A 13,955-nucleotide genomic window follows, 5' to 3' on the forward strand; every position below is an offset into this window, starting at 1 on the left:
AGTCAAAAGGTTTGGACACAGTAAGGTGCTGGGCCACCAAAACAGCTCCAGTGCTCCTTGGCATTGATTCTCCGAGTCACGAGGGGTCACTGAGGGTTTGATGAGTATGAAAATTATGCGAATCATAGATAAAGACCTTCACAGTCACCTGATCTCAACCCAGTTCAACACCTACGGGAGATTTTGGACCGAGGTGTTAGACAGCACTCTCCACCATCAATTCCTCCAACCTGAACAACCAGACAGGTGGTTTGTTCCAACCTTATGATACGACCCATAGGATTTGTCTACCGAATTACTGCGCCAAGGGCAGCAGGCGTATCGGACCTTGGTTGTCATGGTTACAATAATAAACAGACAGACTCTACCAAGTGCGGCGTACCCATCTTCATCGCCATAGTTACTATCATTACGGTCATGGCATGATTAGGTTTACGGAAAGATGGTGATTTGGGTTAAAATAAGTCCTTCCTCAAGATTAGACAATCTTTGTTGTCGTGGTTACAGTAATAACAAGGAACGGTCATGGATAATAGAAACAACATGAACTGCTGGTTTCACATGGGAATTGAACCTGCTGCACACACGACCGGCTTGTTTTTTACAGGAGGACAGAGGGACTATAAGAAAAGGTTTTCTTCCTCCCTGTAGCGTTCAGAGACTTAGAGAATCAAGGCCAAGCAGCATTGAAGTTGTTCTGTTCTGTTGCAACACTTACTGCAATACTAAGACACTTCAGTTTCATTTGTCCACAGAGCAGCAGACGGTGATGGTGTGCCGCACCACAGCGACACGGGCCTGAGAGTGTAGCGGATCAGGCTGTAGCCGGGAGATACTGTGGTAAATGCAGGGGAGTTGTAGCTGACTTTGGCCCAGGTCTGGCAAAAAGCTTTATGATGATGACCCTCATGAGAGAAATCTGACGACCCTCTCCCCTGGATTCAAACCACTGTCTTTGCATCACTGGTGTCCAAACATCATGGTGTAATATCTGCAGTTAGTAAAGTGGCATCTCCGTAAACAGCTGGTTCTGCATTCATCATGCACAACACACGACCCCCACTCCAGGGTAAAACCAGCACAGCAAGGCCTCAGGCAAAGCCCCGAGCTGAGTACCTTCCATATCCATGAGGTCGTCTGACATAGCATCATCATCAATGGATCTGAATTCTGAGGGTAGACAGCACAGTCACTCTTTACCTCCTAACATCTTACACTTACAGAGTTGTGTTTGCAAACCGTTGCTCTTTTCCACACTCAGCAGAGCAACATTACCTGAAGAATCTAAGGTCAATAATACCAGTTAGCCGCTAAGTGTTTCTGTCCAGTGCTGGTTAGTGTCCAGTGGGCATCATGCATGTGTCCAAACTCACCCTCTTCATCGGAGACGTCCAGGACTTCAGTCATGGTCTCCGGGACATTCAGCTTGTGTTTCTCTGTCACCGTCTGGCAGCAGGGGAGGAAACGAGTCTCTTTAACCATCGTTCACAACTCACATAAATCACCTCCCACAAAAGATTCCAGTTCAAAGATGAGGAAGCACTGAAGAGATCTCATTTTGTATGTGTATGTGTGTGTGTGTGTGTGTGTGTGAGACGTACCGTTGTGGTGGTGATGATCTCCTCTGTGACGACCCTCAGCGTGTCCACCACAGAGATGTAGCCCAGCCTCCGAGCGATGCCCAGGGCAGTGTTACCATTCTGGACAAGGAGAAGAAGTGAATGAGATGTGTGTATCCATGTGTGTGTGTGCGTGCTTGTATTTTTGTGTGGATGAGTGTTTACGCACCACAGTGATAGCATTGGGCTTGGCACCGTGCTGCAGCAGGACGTTAATGATGTGTGTGTTGCCTTGCTGGGCCGCCTGGTGGAGGGGAGTGTATCCATTCTGGGAGGGAAAAAGAGAACAGTGTCAAAATGTAAAAATGAAGGAAGGAGAAGAAAGAAGGTAAGAGGGAAGGAAGGGGGAAGAAAACTGAGGAAGGCAAGTGATTAGAAAGGAATTAGAATAACTATATATTTTTTTTAATGAGCTAAACCTATTTTAGTCACCTTTAGCTTTTCTTCTTTATTTCTTACTATTGTATTTTATTAACTGATTTATTTTCCTAAATTTACCTACCAAAAGTCGTCCCTATAAGCTTTGCTGTGAGCAGCACAAACTAAAATCCATTCACTTCCATTATAGAGGAGTGGAGGCAGGAATCTCGGAGATGAATGTTTGTAAATCAGGATGTTTTTGTCATTTGAATGAACCAACCCTTTAATACAACCTGAGGCTTGAGATGAGTATAAATAATGACACCGATAACAGCTAGTTGTAGCATTACTCCAATACATACAGCCCAGTGTTTCCTGTCACTCTGTGGCTTCACCCTACAGAAACATAATATATGACATATGTCTCTCTATATCAAGAAGGGCGTTGCCATATGTGTCACTTATGAGGGGATATATTATTTTCACATATATTAATTCTCTGCATATAGATATAAGTTCATAAAACATGAAATACCCATAGCAAAATGTGTATATGTACATTTATTAAAAATATCTCTATGATGACTTTTTATATGGTATAACATGTTCCATCATATATGTTTATGATATATATTTAATTTATATAGTTTATTAAAATGACATACATATAAAACCTCTCTCTCTCTCTATCTCTCTCTCTATATATATATATATATATATATATATATATATACATATACATATATGGATTTACATAGCGTATGTCTACAATATAAGGATACATACATAAACATAAATATTTCTATGGGTTAGACATGTCAATATATGAAATTGTTCACGTTTCTAATTGGTTTCATATATTAGTTTTGCATATATGTATTTCATTTATATATATACATATATTTTATATATGGAAATTCAATATATGTACATAAACAACATTTGCGTATGGGTGCAATGACATGTTTTTCAACATTCGGACAAACTGCTTCCTGTTCATGTAGAAAGTGAATAATGATGAGTGGTATAACGCCACATATGATGCTTCTATAATTTGATTATCTGAACGCTTCAACCATCTTGCTCCAGCCGGAGTACCTTGGTCTTAGCGTTGACACTGGCTCCATTCTGAAGCAGGAAGTTGACCATCTTGGCGTTACCATAGTGACATGCTACAATGAGCGGCGTGTATCCCAACTGCAAAACAAGTAGTCAGTCATGAATAACACAAAATATAACACTTTTCTGGCTAGAGAGACACTGTAAAAATACTGAATATGATGAATTGAAGATGACTCTTCAGTAATATCATCTTGTAACCAGAAGGTGTAAAGCTACATGAAGAAGATCAGAATAGTGAGTGCTCATACTTTGGTCTGCTGGTCAAGGTTGGCTCCGTTCTTGGCGAGGATCTCAGCCACAGTCACTCTGTCCTCCTGGGCTGCCAGATGGAGGGCAGTCAGGCCGCTCTGCATGAGGGACACACACACACAACAGTTCATTCACAGCAGCCATGTTCAGACCAGAGTCTGTCCATTCTGCCCTGTCAGATATCATCATGTAGCTGATGTGACATTGTGAAGGAGGAAGATTTAGGCCTGAAAGCAGCAGGTTGACAGGGTCATTACAACTATTTGTACTTAAACACTACAGTATGTGAATGTTCTGTCGGTTACTAAGACTTATAGTATTCAGACATACTGTAGCAAGGCACAATAACATAGCTGAAACACTCTCATGCGCCATTTACTGAGTTTTACTCAAAAACCATGTTTCTGCAGTACCTTGGTGGGGACGTTGATCTCAGCTCCTTTGCTCATGAGCAGGTCAGCCATCTCGGCGTGGCCCTCCTGGGAGGCCAGATGGAGCGGAGTTACACCCTGCTTGGTCAGGATGTTGGTCTCGGCTCCGTACTGCAGCAGGACTGTGGCGATTTCCATCTGGTTCTTCTTCGCCGCGATGTGGAGGGGAGTGTAGCCGTTCTGATTCACCAGGACAGAGGACAGACAGGAAATGGTGTCACTTTGGTGCATGGATTGAGCCTTAGAGCCCCACTGTTGTCTGAAAACTATTAAAACACATCAGTGAATCACACTGTTGCACTGGGCGACTTGTTCCTTCATCACCATGAACACACACACTGTAGTTTTGACTCAATGCCACACACACACCATCCTGCCGCCGGAGATACTCACTAGAGCACCAAAGGAGGATTAATCCGCTGCTGAAAGTAGTACCCAACAAAGATGTTGAATAAAAAAATATCTAATATATGTGATATATAATATCTAAAATATAGTATGTTTATAGAGGGAAAAGTTCAGTTTGACAGAAAAAAGTCCAACTACCTGTTCTCGGTTATTATCACTTGAGCTAAGTATAGCTTCAGTCACATGGTAACAGATGAGAGCCTGCTGCTTCAATTTCTGTGTTCAGTTTTTCTACTCATGTTTATTATCTTCTTTTACTGGATGTAGTTCTGTATGTATGTTCAGCTGCTCATGGAATATACAATAATAATATAATATTTGAACCATATACCCTAAATAAGGCATACAGTCTGAGTAGATACTTGGGAACTGTCAGTTCTCCAGGTAGAAGTGAATAAAGGAAAATACAAATCAGAATATCTCATTTAGCCACATTTCAATATTTCATATTTCAAATACTGGAGGTTTCTATTGGAGGAGACCAGCATCAAAAAAAATTTGGTTTGAGGTGTTTATGAGAAAATGAAAAAATCACTGACATACTATTGCATGCACTCATTACCATCACCTCTACTGTCAAGTCACACAAGGTTCAAGGTTTTCAAAGATTCATTCATAAAACCTGCTGTCATCAGTCACTGCACAATAAACTGAATGAAAACTGGAGGATGAACCTCGCTGAATGTCTGAATATTAACAATAAACTGATATTTGTTTACTCTAGTAAAAGTTATGTTGCTTTGCCCTGAAGTAAAAGTATGAATATGATGATTATAAGCCATGATCTCCCCAGGAGTGTCTCCAAGATCAGTCCTACTTTATCCAGTAAGAATCTAGAGACTGTCGCTCTCTATGTAACTCTCTTTATACATGTCTGAGTCAACAGAGCCAACAGAAACCACAGCTTGTCAGACTTCTCACCGAAACCAAAAGCAGAGAGCACTGTACAGTTTTTGTGTCTCTTCACTGGCTTCTGCTAAATGTTATAATTGCACCTGAGTACATTTCAGATCTGCTGACACCATATGTGCCCAGGCACAACCTGAGGTCCTCAGCCAGAGCTCTGTTAGCCAGTCCACAATCCTGGCTGAGGACTAAGGCTGACCTTTTTTTTTTTATCATTCATTTATCATTTCATTTTATTGTTCCTCCTCAGTTTCATCATGTCTTGTAAAGCACTTTTAACTGTAATATAAATAAAAAAATGAGCATCTTTTCTGTATGATTTCTGTTTATCCTCAGTGGAAACCAGTGGTTCTGGACAGAGTGAGTTCCACTGACTCCAGCACAGTTCGTATGATGTCTTTGTCCCAGTTTGATTGTGCTGTGCGACTGAGTTATGACCCTGGGAAAAGGGAAATTGGCTCATCGGAAAGAAGATTATTTTGACCTTCTGGCTACATTGCCACATCTTCACAACTGAAAGATGTCGATAGGGTTTCCACTCCAGGAACAAGCTCTCCTGTCAGCACAGTGAGTTTAGTGTGCGCTCTCACCTTGGCCATGGTGTGGGGGGGCGCTCCTTTGTCCAAAAGCAGGAGCGCAACCTTCTGGTTATCATAATGTGCTGCGACATGGAGCGGGGTGAGGCCGTTCTGTGAGGGAGGGACGGTGAGTGCACATGAGTTAAATAGCAGTTAGTGCAGTATGAAGCCGTTAACACCACACACACACACACAGAGTTAATAGTGTGTGTTAAAGGGATGAGACTGCAGGTTGACATGAATTTGAGTTATATTAGACAGCAGATGTTGGAAGGATTACTGGGTTGGTCCTTAATATGACGCAAAGAAGAATATATTCAAAGGAAAAAAAAGGAATCTTTATTTAAAAAGGGTTCAGTTAACAGTTTATGTTTCCTGGAAGAAATCATAGTTAATCCAAACAAAGGAACAGCTGATTTATTCAGACTAGTCTTACCGGTGCTCTCGTCGACAACTTAACCTCAATACAGAAAAATAGCAACACACGATTTAAATGAACAGGCTTTTACATTTACATGAAAATGCTTCATTAAAACATCAGTTAGCTCTATGAATAAAGAGGCATGATGCCCTTTGATCACACTGTACAGAGCAGTAACAACTATAAAGACGAATATAAATAGTTGTTGGTTCATTTAAATAGTTGATAGAAATAATACATACCTTTCCAGCAGAGTCAGGCGGAGCGCGACGTTGCAGCAGAAGTTTGGCTACATCCAGGCTTCCGTACTTGGAGGCCACATGAAGGGGAGTAAAACCTTTCTGTGGAGAGACACAGCCAGAGATGGGAGATGAAGGAAAGGCAATAAATGTAGGATATCTATACAGTTCAGCTTCATCCAAATCTGGTCAAATATGTCATTGGTTCCTCTGATCTACATATTAATCTGCTTAATATATGAATTCAATACTGTAAGACACAAGCAAGTCATTTATACCTTTTTTTTTATTTTCTAAATTACTTTGATTTATTGTATGAAAACATTTTGTGCCTGAACACGTTCATATGTTTAGTGAACCATAAACAGTAGAGGACTTTCGGCTGAACTGAACGAATGAGTTTACAAATGATGAACGTGAACGTGAGCGCGTTTTTACGACAGTTTTGGCTCACGTTTTTACGACACGACGCATGACGTCTCCATAGAGACGGTCCAGCTTGGCAGGTGTTAGCGGTACAGACGGTACAGACGCATCTCTACTACTGCTGAAGCCAGTTGGTTTGAGCATTTGAAGCAGTTTCATGAACAAACAAGTGAAGACTCAGACGGATTAGATTTAAACACAGTTTTAAATGTAACTCATGTCTGTGATTCTTCAGTGCTACAATAATTCATTTAGTTTGGGAGTGGCAGTGATTTGGGGCTGGTGATGGATGGTAGAAGGAGGTTCTTTTGAAAGAAAATATCGGCCTTCATTTATTTAAAAAAAATGAACTATGAACATGAGCTAGTTTATTTTCATCTGTATGAACTGAAGTTTGAACTAGTTCTTTTTAAGTGAGAACTGGCACAACACATTGTTAGCTGTAGTGGTCACTGTCCAATACTCTTCCTAAACAATAAAAAAAAAATTTAATCTTCTCTTAAGGCTTCATAGGAATGTGTGTGTGTAATGTGTGTGTTTTGTTAGTGGCAAAAAAAACCATTTAAGAACATGCTGGCATGCTGGTGCAATTCAAAAATAACCGTGATTTCACTTGAACGCCATTTCACATTAAAAGCAGCAGAGGGCGCACTTTAACTGTTCTAACATACTGAAAAGCCTGTGCTGGCAGAAACCACATGACCAGTGTGTTTACGGCCCAGCCCTGCCCAGGGAGGGAGTCGTCCTTTGTTTGTCAAACCCTGGATTATATCTGATGTAATGGCTGTTTGGAAGAAACAAGGAAAAATGATGGAGAGGAGAAAGAAGGGGGGGGGGGGGTATCAAGGGTATCAGCTGTTATGAACATGTTTGTATGGATGGAGAGTGTTACTTGAATGACAACAACTTTCCCTGGTTTGGTTGCTATAGCGACAGCCACGCCCTTCCTCCCCAGAGAGAAACCAAGGAGAGCGACATGAGGAAAAGGAGAAGCACTGAACCCTGACGATACGACATCATACAGCGCTTTTTCTGAATTAATACGAGAACTAATTTGTCCAGGACTGGATGCACAGTAAAGATCTCCACAGTGCAGCCCCCACTGGTAAACACATCTACAGTGATGATGAGAAATCACTTGATTTTAGGCTTCATGCACAATCCAGAGGGAAGCAGCAGCTTCACAGGTTCATCAATCATTCATGGAAACTGGGTCAAAGACAGAAACCTGCAGATGCAACATTAACCTCTTTATGTTGTCCTCAGGAGGAAACCATGACATGGGTCATATCTGCACTATCTTTAAATTACTGATACTAAAATGCTGGTTTTGATCATCAGCATCAGTTTACTAATCTGGAGGAATACTACTCTGCTCTGGCCAAAACAATGTTATCACTTGTATTATGGGACATGTAGCATCCAGTCTTTCTGAAGCTTGAAATAGACTATAAATGTCACATTTGAAGGCTTGTTGGACCCAAATGCAAACAACAGAAAGGAGAAAGGGATTTAATAACAAAAAATAACTTATATAAATGAATTCAAAAAAACAGTTAGGAACAAAAAGAAACAGAAAATCATAAAACACAAGGAACACTAGAGCAAGACTGGAAATTACTGGAAACTGCAAAAAATCCAAACTGAGCGCTACAGGCTGATGACAGAAGAAGAAACAGACAAAGGTGAAGACAGAGACTTAAGTGCACGGTGGAGGCAAGGGGCAATAGAACACAGGTGGAGCACATTAGGGCGGGGCAGACAATTACCAAGAAGGAAAACAAGACAAAGACAGGAAGTAAACTAACGTGACAGAAATAAGGGAAGTGATTTCAAAATATCAAATACAAAGCAATCAAACAAAAAGTGTCCAAAAGAGTCCAAAGTAAAAAAGTGTTCAAATATAAAGTGTCCTCTAAGGGCAAACCATGACAAAAATCCTATTTATCTGAGCATCTGCTGCATTTATTTTGAACCCGGTTCTTTCTCTATCTCACATTTCCACAGTGTTTGTAGAAGTGAAGAACAAAATCCCAGCAGTGCCACTTTAAAAGGTTTGGCTGTTGTGTTGCATGAATTATTTGTTTTTATGCATCATTTTGTCCAACTATTACATACTACACAGTAGTACTATACAGTACTGCTATGACGACTGAGTTTGCTCACATGAATCAATCATTTCCATTTGAACATTGATTTGAGTGGCACCAAATTACCACAATGAGACAGGCTACATAAAAATGCCAGGGAAACTAACCCAAAATATATACAGTATATATATTTTTTAGTGTGGCCCGAACAAATCAACGTTTGCAACCAATCTTATTCTAGACCATCCCCCTCCCACCAGGAAGACAGGGGACACATTTATTTAAAGAAAACTTGTCACCTCTAAGTGACAGGGTTAGCATGTATCAAGGTCAGTGTGTGTAGCACATGATGTTCTGTCATGGCTGACAGGGTGGAGATGGTTGCAACAAGTTATTGTAACTGTCCCCGAGCTGAGCAGCAAAATCACAACAGACACACAACAGTGTGTTTCAATGCTTTTAGTTCAAAATAGGCAAAATATGCAGCTAATTTTGTCTCATAGTACAACTGATACAACGATAATTGCTCATTTTAATGCATAAGAAAATACAACCAAGTTATTTTGTGAATGATTTTGTTAGTCTCTCATGTTCTTATAATATATACATCTGTTCTGTTCATCATAAGCAATAAAATCAATAAATTGTGCCCATATTGACGGAAAGTAGGTTTCAACAAAACTCAATAACTGCTCTTTGATAAATATTATTACATGAATAAATAATACTTTAATATTATTGTACAACAGTGCATATTTTCAGAATGCTGTGCTTATTGAGACAAAAAGTGAAATAGTGAAATTTAATGTTTTTTTATGCTGCAGCCGTCCTCAGGGCTGGAGTCAGTTGGAACAACTGAATTCGTCCATTCAAATAAATATAGTGAATGATCTGTTTTATGTGATCATCTTTAAATGGTGTGGGTAATCAGCAGACTTAATAAATAAAAGTTTGGTTGGTTTCTGAGTAACTGAGAGAAATGTTGCAACCATCCCCAGTCTGTCCTAATTTTCAGTATTCATTCAGAATTTTTCCCTTTAGTTAAAAAAACCTTTCATGGATTGTTACAAATAGATTTTATTTTTTATTTTTACTTTTTGTTACTTTGTGACTAAAGCTTTAAAATGTAGCATAGATGCTTTACGCTTCAAAGTATGTCGTTTTTTTTTCATGGCTCAAGCCACAAGACATGAGAGGGTGGGGGGAGTGATAAGATATGAAACCTCTGAACACTGCTGTAGGAGTTAGTTAGTGTTGAAATGGTCAAATATAAAGACGACGTATAATATGGAAACAAACACGTGGCTCCTCCACCCACCTTGGTTGCCAGTGAGTGTGAAGCCCCGGCCTCCAGCAGCACAGAGGCCGTCTCCACCTGCCCCTCCCTGGCGGAGATGTGGAGGGGGGTGTAGCCGTTGGTTGTGGCAGCGTCAGGATGGGCCATGTGCTGCAGCAGCAGCTGGACAATCTCTGTTTTTCCCAGACGGGATGCAATATGGAGGGGAGTCTGGTCCTCCTACACACAGCACAGAGGAAGAACAACCCATCCATTTTTATTTTTAAAAAAAATAGCTTATTCTGTTTAGTGGCAAAATATTCAAGTAAATGTGTTCGTAGCGTGAGCTTCTGTAGAAACCAGGATTATCACCCGTGCTCTAGCATCCACAATCGCTCCGTTCCTCAGCAAACATCTGACCACCTCCACCTGACCCGCCCTGGCTGCCATGTGTAACGCTGTTTCTCCACGCTGTGCAAACAACATACAGCATACGGCTCAGCAGAGTCAACACACACACATATTCAACAGATATTTGCACATACTGAAGCTAAAAACTTCCACTTTCATAGTATTTCCAGCAACTTTTTCTCATTTAAAAGTAAAAAATAATTGAGAATGAATTCTTGTTCTTTCCTGCCCTCTGTTTGGGTTAAATCTCATCACTCACAATGTTGCTGACGTCGGGCGAGGCTCCGTTCTGCAACAGCAGCAGAACGATGTTCAGGTGACCCATGAAGGCTGCGACATGGATGGGAGTCAAACCAGACTGGACACAGGGGGGGGAGGGGTAGGAGACGGACCACAGGATGAAATGTCAGTCTTTTCCTACGCTCATGCTTGAGCTTATCAAACGTATTAGTATTCAAAACACTACATGATGTTCTCATTAAAAATGCTTCACTCCTACATCAACATCAACCCTCCCTAAACCGAACTGCACAAAAACAACAAATTCCTGCTGGGTTTGACCTCAGGTTTTATACATGGTTACCGTTAAACATTAAGTTAAACACCTGGAACAGCTGTGTCGTCAAGCTGTGGTTTTTAATGTGACACTGTTACATTTGAAATAAGAAGTAGCACAAACTTTGGATTGCTCTTTATTTTACAGTAAACTAAACGCATGCTTGGAAACTATATGAGTCCTCTTTATTCGTGCTAATGTTACACTATGTTTTAACATTTACCATTATCTACTAATTGTCTCTTGTCGCCACAGTGACCACTCTCCAGATAATGTGAATAGTCATGCTTTAGCTCTGTATGCTAATGTTAGCTGTTAAGCAACAAGTTTTTTAAGCTTCTTGCCAAAAAGGTAAATCTGGACTGAGGGAAAATGTCCAGATATAGCCAATGTTCATTTCAATGCATTTAACTGATATGTTTCTTAATACCATTACTACATTGTGGCACAAGAATAAGATGCTAATAGATGCATGATAACAAGAATACATCAACCCATCTGGTTAACCCAATAGGTTCAAAGAATACTGAACATTTTTGCTGCTTTAGTTTGGTTCAGACAGGTGAAGTACCTCTGTGATGGCCTGGATTGAAGCTCCATACTTCACCAGCAGCTCCATCACCTTCACACGGTTTTTCTTGCAGGCTATGTGCAGTGGAGTGAAGCCATTCTGTCGAGGACACACACACAGTAAAGGTTATTGTTGACAATGTCAGATGCATTCTATATCCAACACTATAGCTTCAGAATACAACTACATTTTTTTTTATGTATTGCTGCTTTATTATTAAAAAACTTTTTAAACGTCTTTGCTGTATCTGCTCCCCAGGAGAATCATTACAGCTACACGACATCGTTTGATCGCACCAGTGCCCTGGCGTTGGGGTTGGCCCTCTTGTCCAGCAGCAGTTTGGTGACTCTGTAATGGCCGCAGTGCGCTGCCACATGGAGCGCTGTCAGGTAGTCCAGTGTGACGTCATCAACCGGCGCCTTGTGCTGCAGAAGATGTTTGACACATTCCACGTGGTCACCTTGTGCTGCCATGTGGAGGGGTGACAGGCCGTTCTGGACGATAGAGAGAGGAAGGAGGATATTTTACAATGCTGAACAATGAGCAGCACTATACAGCGGGTTGTGGGTGTATATGAAACCCCCCCCCCCGAAGCAGGTTCAGCTCTTAAACCTGGTTAACAGCTAAAAAGCCAGATATTTTAGCACTGGAGTGAATACTGAAGTGTCATCAGTGTTACATGATTTTAAATGAATAATATTAAGTTAATATTGATCTGTTTCTGCTGGATGTCTTAATAGGCAACTGTTTGCTAACACATTACATAATATATCAAACGTGTCTAATGTTCAAAACCACAAAGGCATTTTAGAGCATTTTATACTGATGAGAACATTGATAAACCCCAGAGATACAGTGAGTACTGGGTATTTTTAGCCTGGTTTATTACATAGACTGGAGGCAGGGGAACTGAGGGGAACAGAGCAGGGCTCACTTCGTCAAAACGTAAAAGAAAAACCTTCCTAGAACTCCAAAGCTGCCTCACATGTTACAACAGCTAGCATTCAACTGATGAATACAGTTCCAACAGTAATCTGACTACTGCATATGAAAAGCACCACATATGTGAACAGTAACAAAGTAAATTCCAGTTACATCTTTATCAATATCTTAAATTAGCCTTTGATTATGTTCTGACCCCCATCTAATGGATTAGAAAAAAGTTTGCCCGAGGCCAAACTTACTTGCCGACCCCTGCTTTAAATAGTTCTTGACTTGACCATGAAGCAGTGACAATAACTGTCAGTCTGATCTGAGCAGCTTCTAGGTGGAAATGAATTCAGTAAAATGTGAATGGACATGTGACACACCTTGGTCCTGGCCAGTAAGGGTGCTCCTCTCTCCAGCAGCAGCTCCACAGCTGAATCATGCCCACTCCGAGCTGCACAGTGGAGGGGAGTGAGACCATCCTACACACACACACAGACACACAGACACACACACACACAGACACACACACACACACACACACACACTTATTCATAAGCATTCAGCATGTACCGACACTGATCTGGCTAGAGGCTAAAGAACAAGACCTGATGCAGAAGTCCCTTTAACCGAGTCAGGTAACTTGAGGTCAATGGCTTAACCTCAACCTCCTGACCCCAGCTGCTGCAACACAGACAGGTTTCTACATGGAGCCAGTGACTGATCCAGGCTGGGTGTTGTTTGCATGGGTCTGAATCAAATCCAGCTAATAACCCGAGTGTCATGCTGGTACACGACAAAATAACGCCAGGTCAGGAAGTCCAGAGTGACACTGAATTTAATCCACTGACCCACCAGCAGCTAGTTAATACTCACATCTGTTGTTGCTAATGGAGATGAATAGTCATGAGCTGACCATTCGTTGTGAGTGTGAATGTAACAGCAGAAACATTTGGTCTGTGTTTCATCACCAATAGCAACCAAGCGGAGAAAACGGGCCTGAGCAGGTGAGGTGGAGGAAGGAGAGGATGCGTGTTTCATGATATTCAGTCTACGGCTCAGACAGAAGATCTTGCAGCTTTACCTGAGCTGTGTTTTTTCGCATTACTCACCCTCGTTTTAGCATCAATCTGAGAGCCACGGTCCAGTAACAGGCGAACCATATTAGTGTTGCCACGCTTGGAGGCCACATGTAGAGGAGTAATCCCATTCTGCAGAGAGGACAGAAATGCATGTTATCTTTATTAGACACAGTCATTCACACGTTACTGATATAGAAATTAAATATACAGAAAAAACGAATCCATAAAAATGAAATTCCATAATTAAATAAAATCCTATTTAAAAGAAAATAATAAGCCGACA

General features: G+C 41.0%; 1 protein-coding gene across 9 annotated transcripts in view; it reads right to left on the reverse strand.

Moving 5' to 3' along the window:
* The window catches only part of ank2b (ankyrin 2b, neuronal), a 193,464-nt gene that overhangs the window by 40,965 nt on the left and 138,544 nt on the right, over positions 1 to 13,955 (reverse strand). For all 9 annotated transcript variants that reach the window (XM_087178657.1, XM_087178656.1, XM_087178659.1 and 6 more), the window contains exons 8-22: positions 13,703 to 13,801; positions 12,974 to 13,072; positions 11,960 to 12,157; positions 11,664 to 11,762; positions 10,796 to 10,894; positions 10,498 to 10,596; positions 10,168 to 10,365; positions 6,337 to 6,435; positions 5,686 to 5,784; positions 3,764 to 3,961; positions 3,350 to 3,448; positions 3,078 to 3,176; positions 1,789 to 1,887; positions 1,602 to 1,700; positions 1,374 to 1,446 (exon numbers count right to left, since the gene is read on the reverse strand). In XM_087178657.1, the coding sequence (XP_087034783.1) occupies positions 1,374 to 1,446; positions 1,602 to 1,700; positions 1,789 to 1,887; positions 3,078 to 3,176; positions 3,350 to 3,448; positions 3,764 to 3,961; positions 5,686 to 5,784; positions 6,337 to 6,435; positions 10,168 to 10,365; positions 10,498 to 10,596; positions 10,796 to 10,894; positions 11,664 to 11,762; positions 11,960 to 12,157; positions 12,974 to 13,072; positions 13,703 to 13,801 (1,756 nt within the window). The remainder of the gene's footprint in view (positions 1 to 1,373; positions 1,447 to 1,601; positions 1,701 to 1,788; positions 1,888 to 3,077; positions 3,177 to 3,349; positions 3,449 to 3,763; positions 3,962 to 5,685; positions 5,785 to 6,336; positions 6,436 to 10,167; positions 10,366 to 10,497; positions 10,597 to 10,795; positions 10,895 to 11,663; positions 11,763 to 11,959; positions 12,158 to 12,973; positions 13,073 to 13,702; positions 13,802 to 13,955) is intronic.

The sequence above is a fragment of the Seriola lalandi genome, unplaced genomic scaffold (assembly GCF_002814215.2).
Source record: "Seriola lalandi dorsalis isolate HSWRI2012SDOR001 ecotype SW California unplaced genomic scaffold, Sedor1 jcf7180002054694, whole genome shotgun sequence".
NCBI classification, from domain to species: Eukaryota; Metazoa; Chordata; class Actinopteri; order Carangiformes; family Carangidae; genus Seriola; species Seriola lalandi.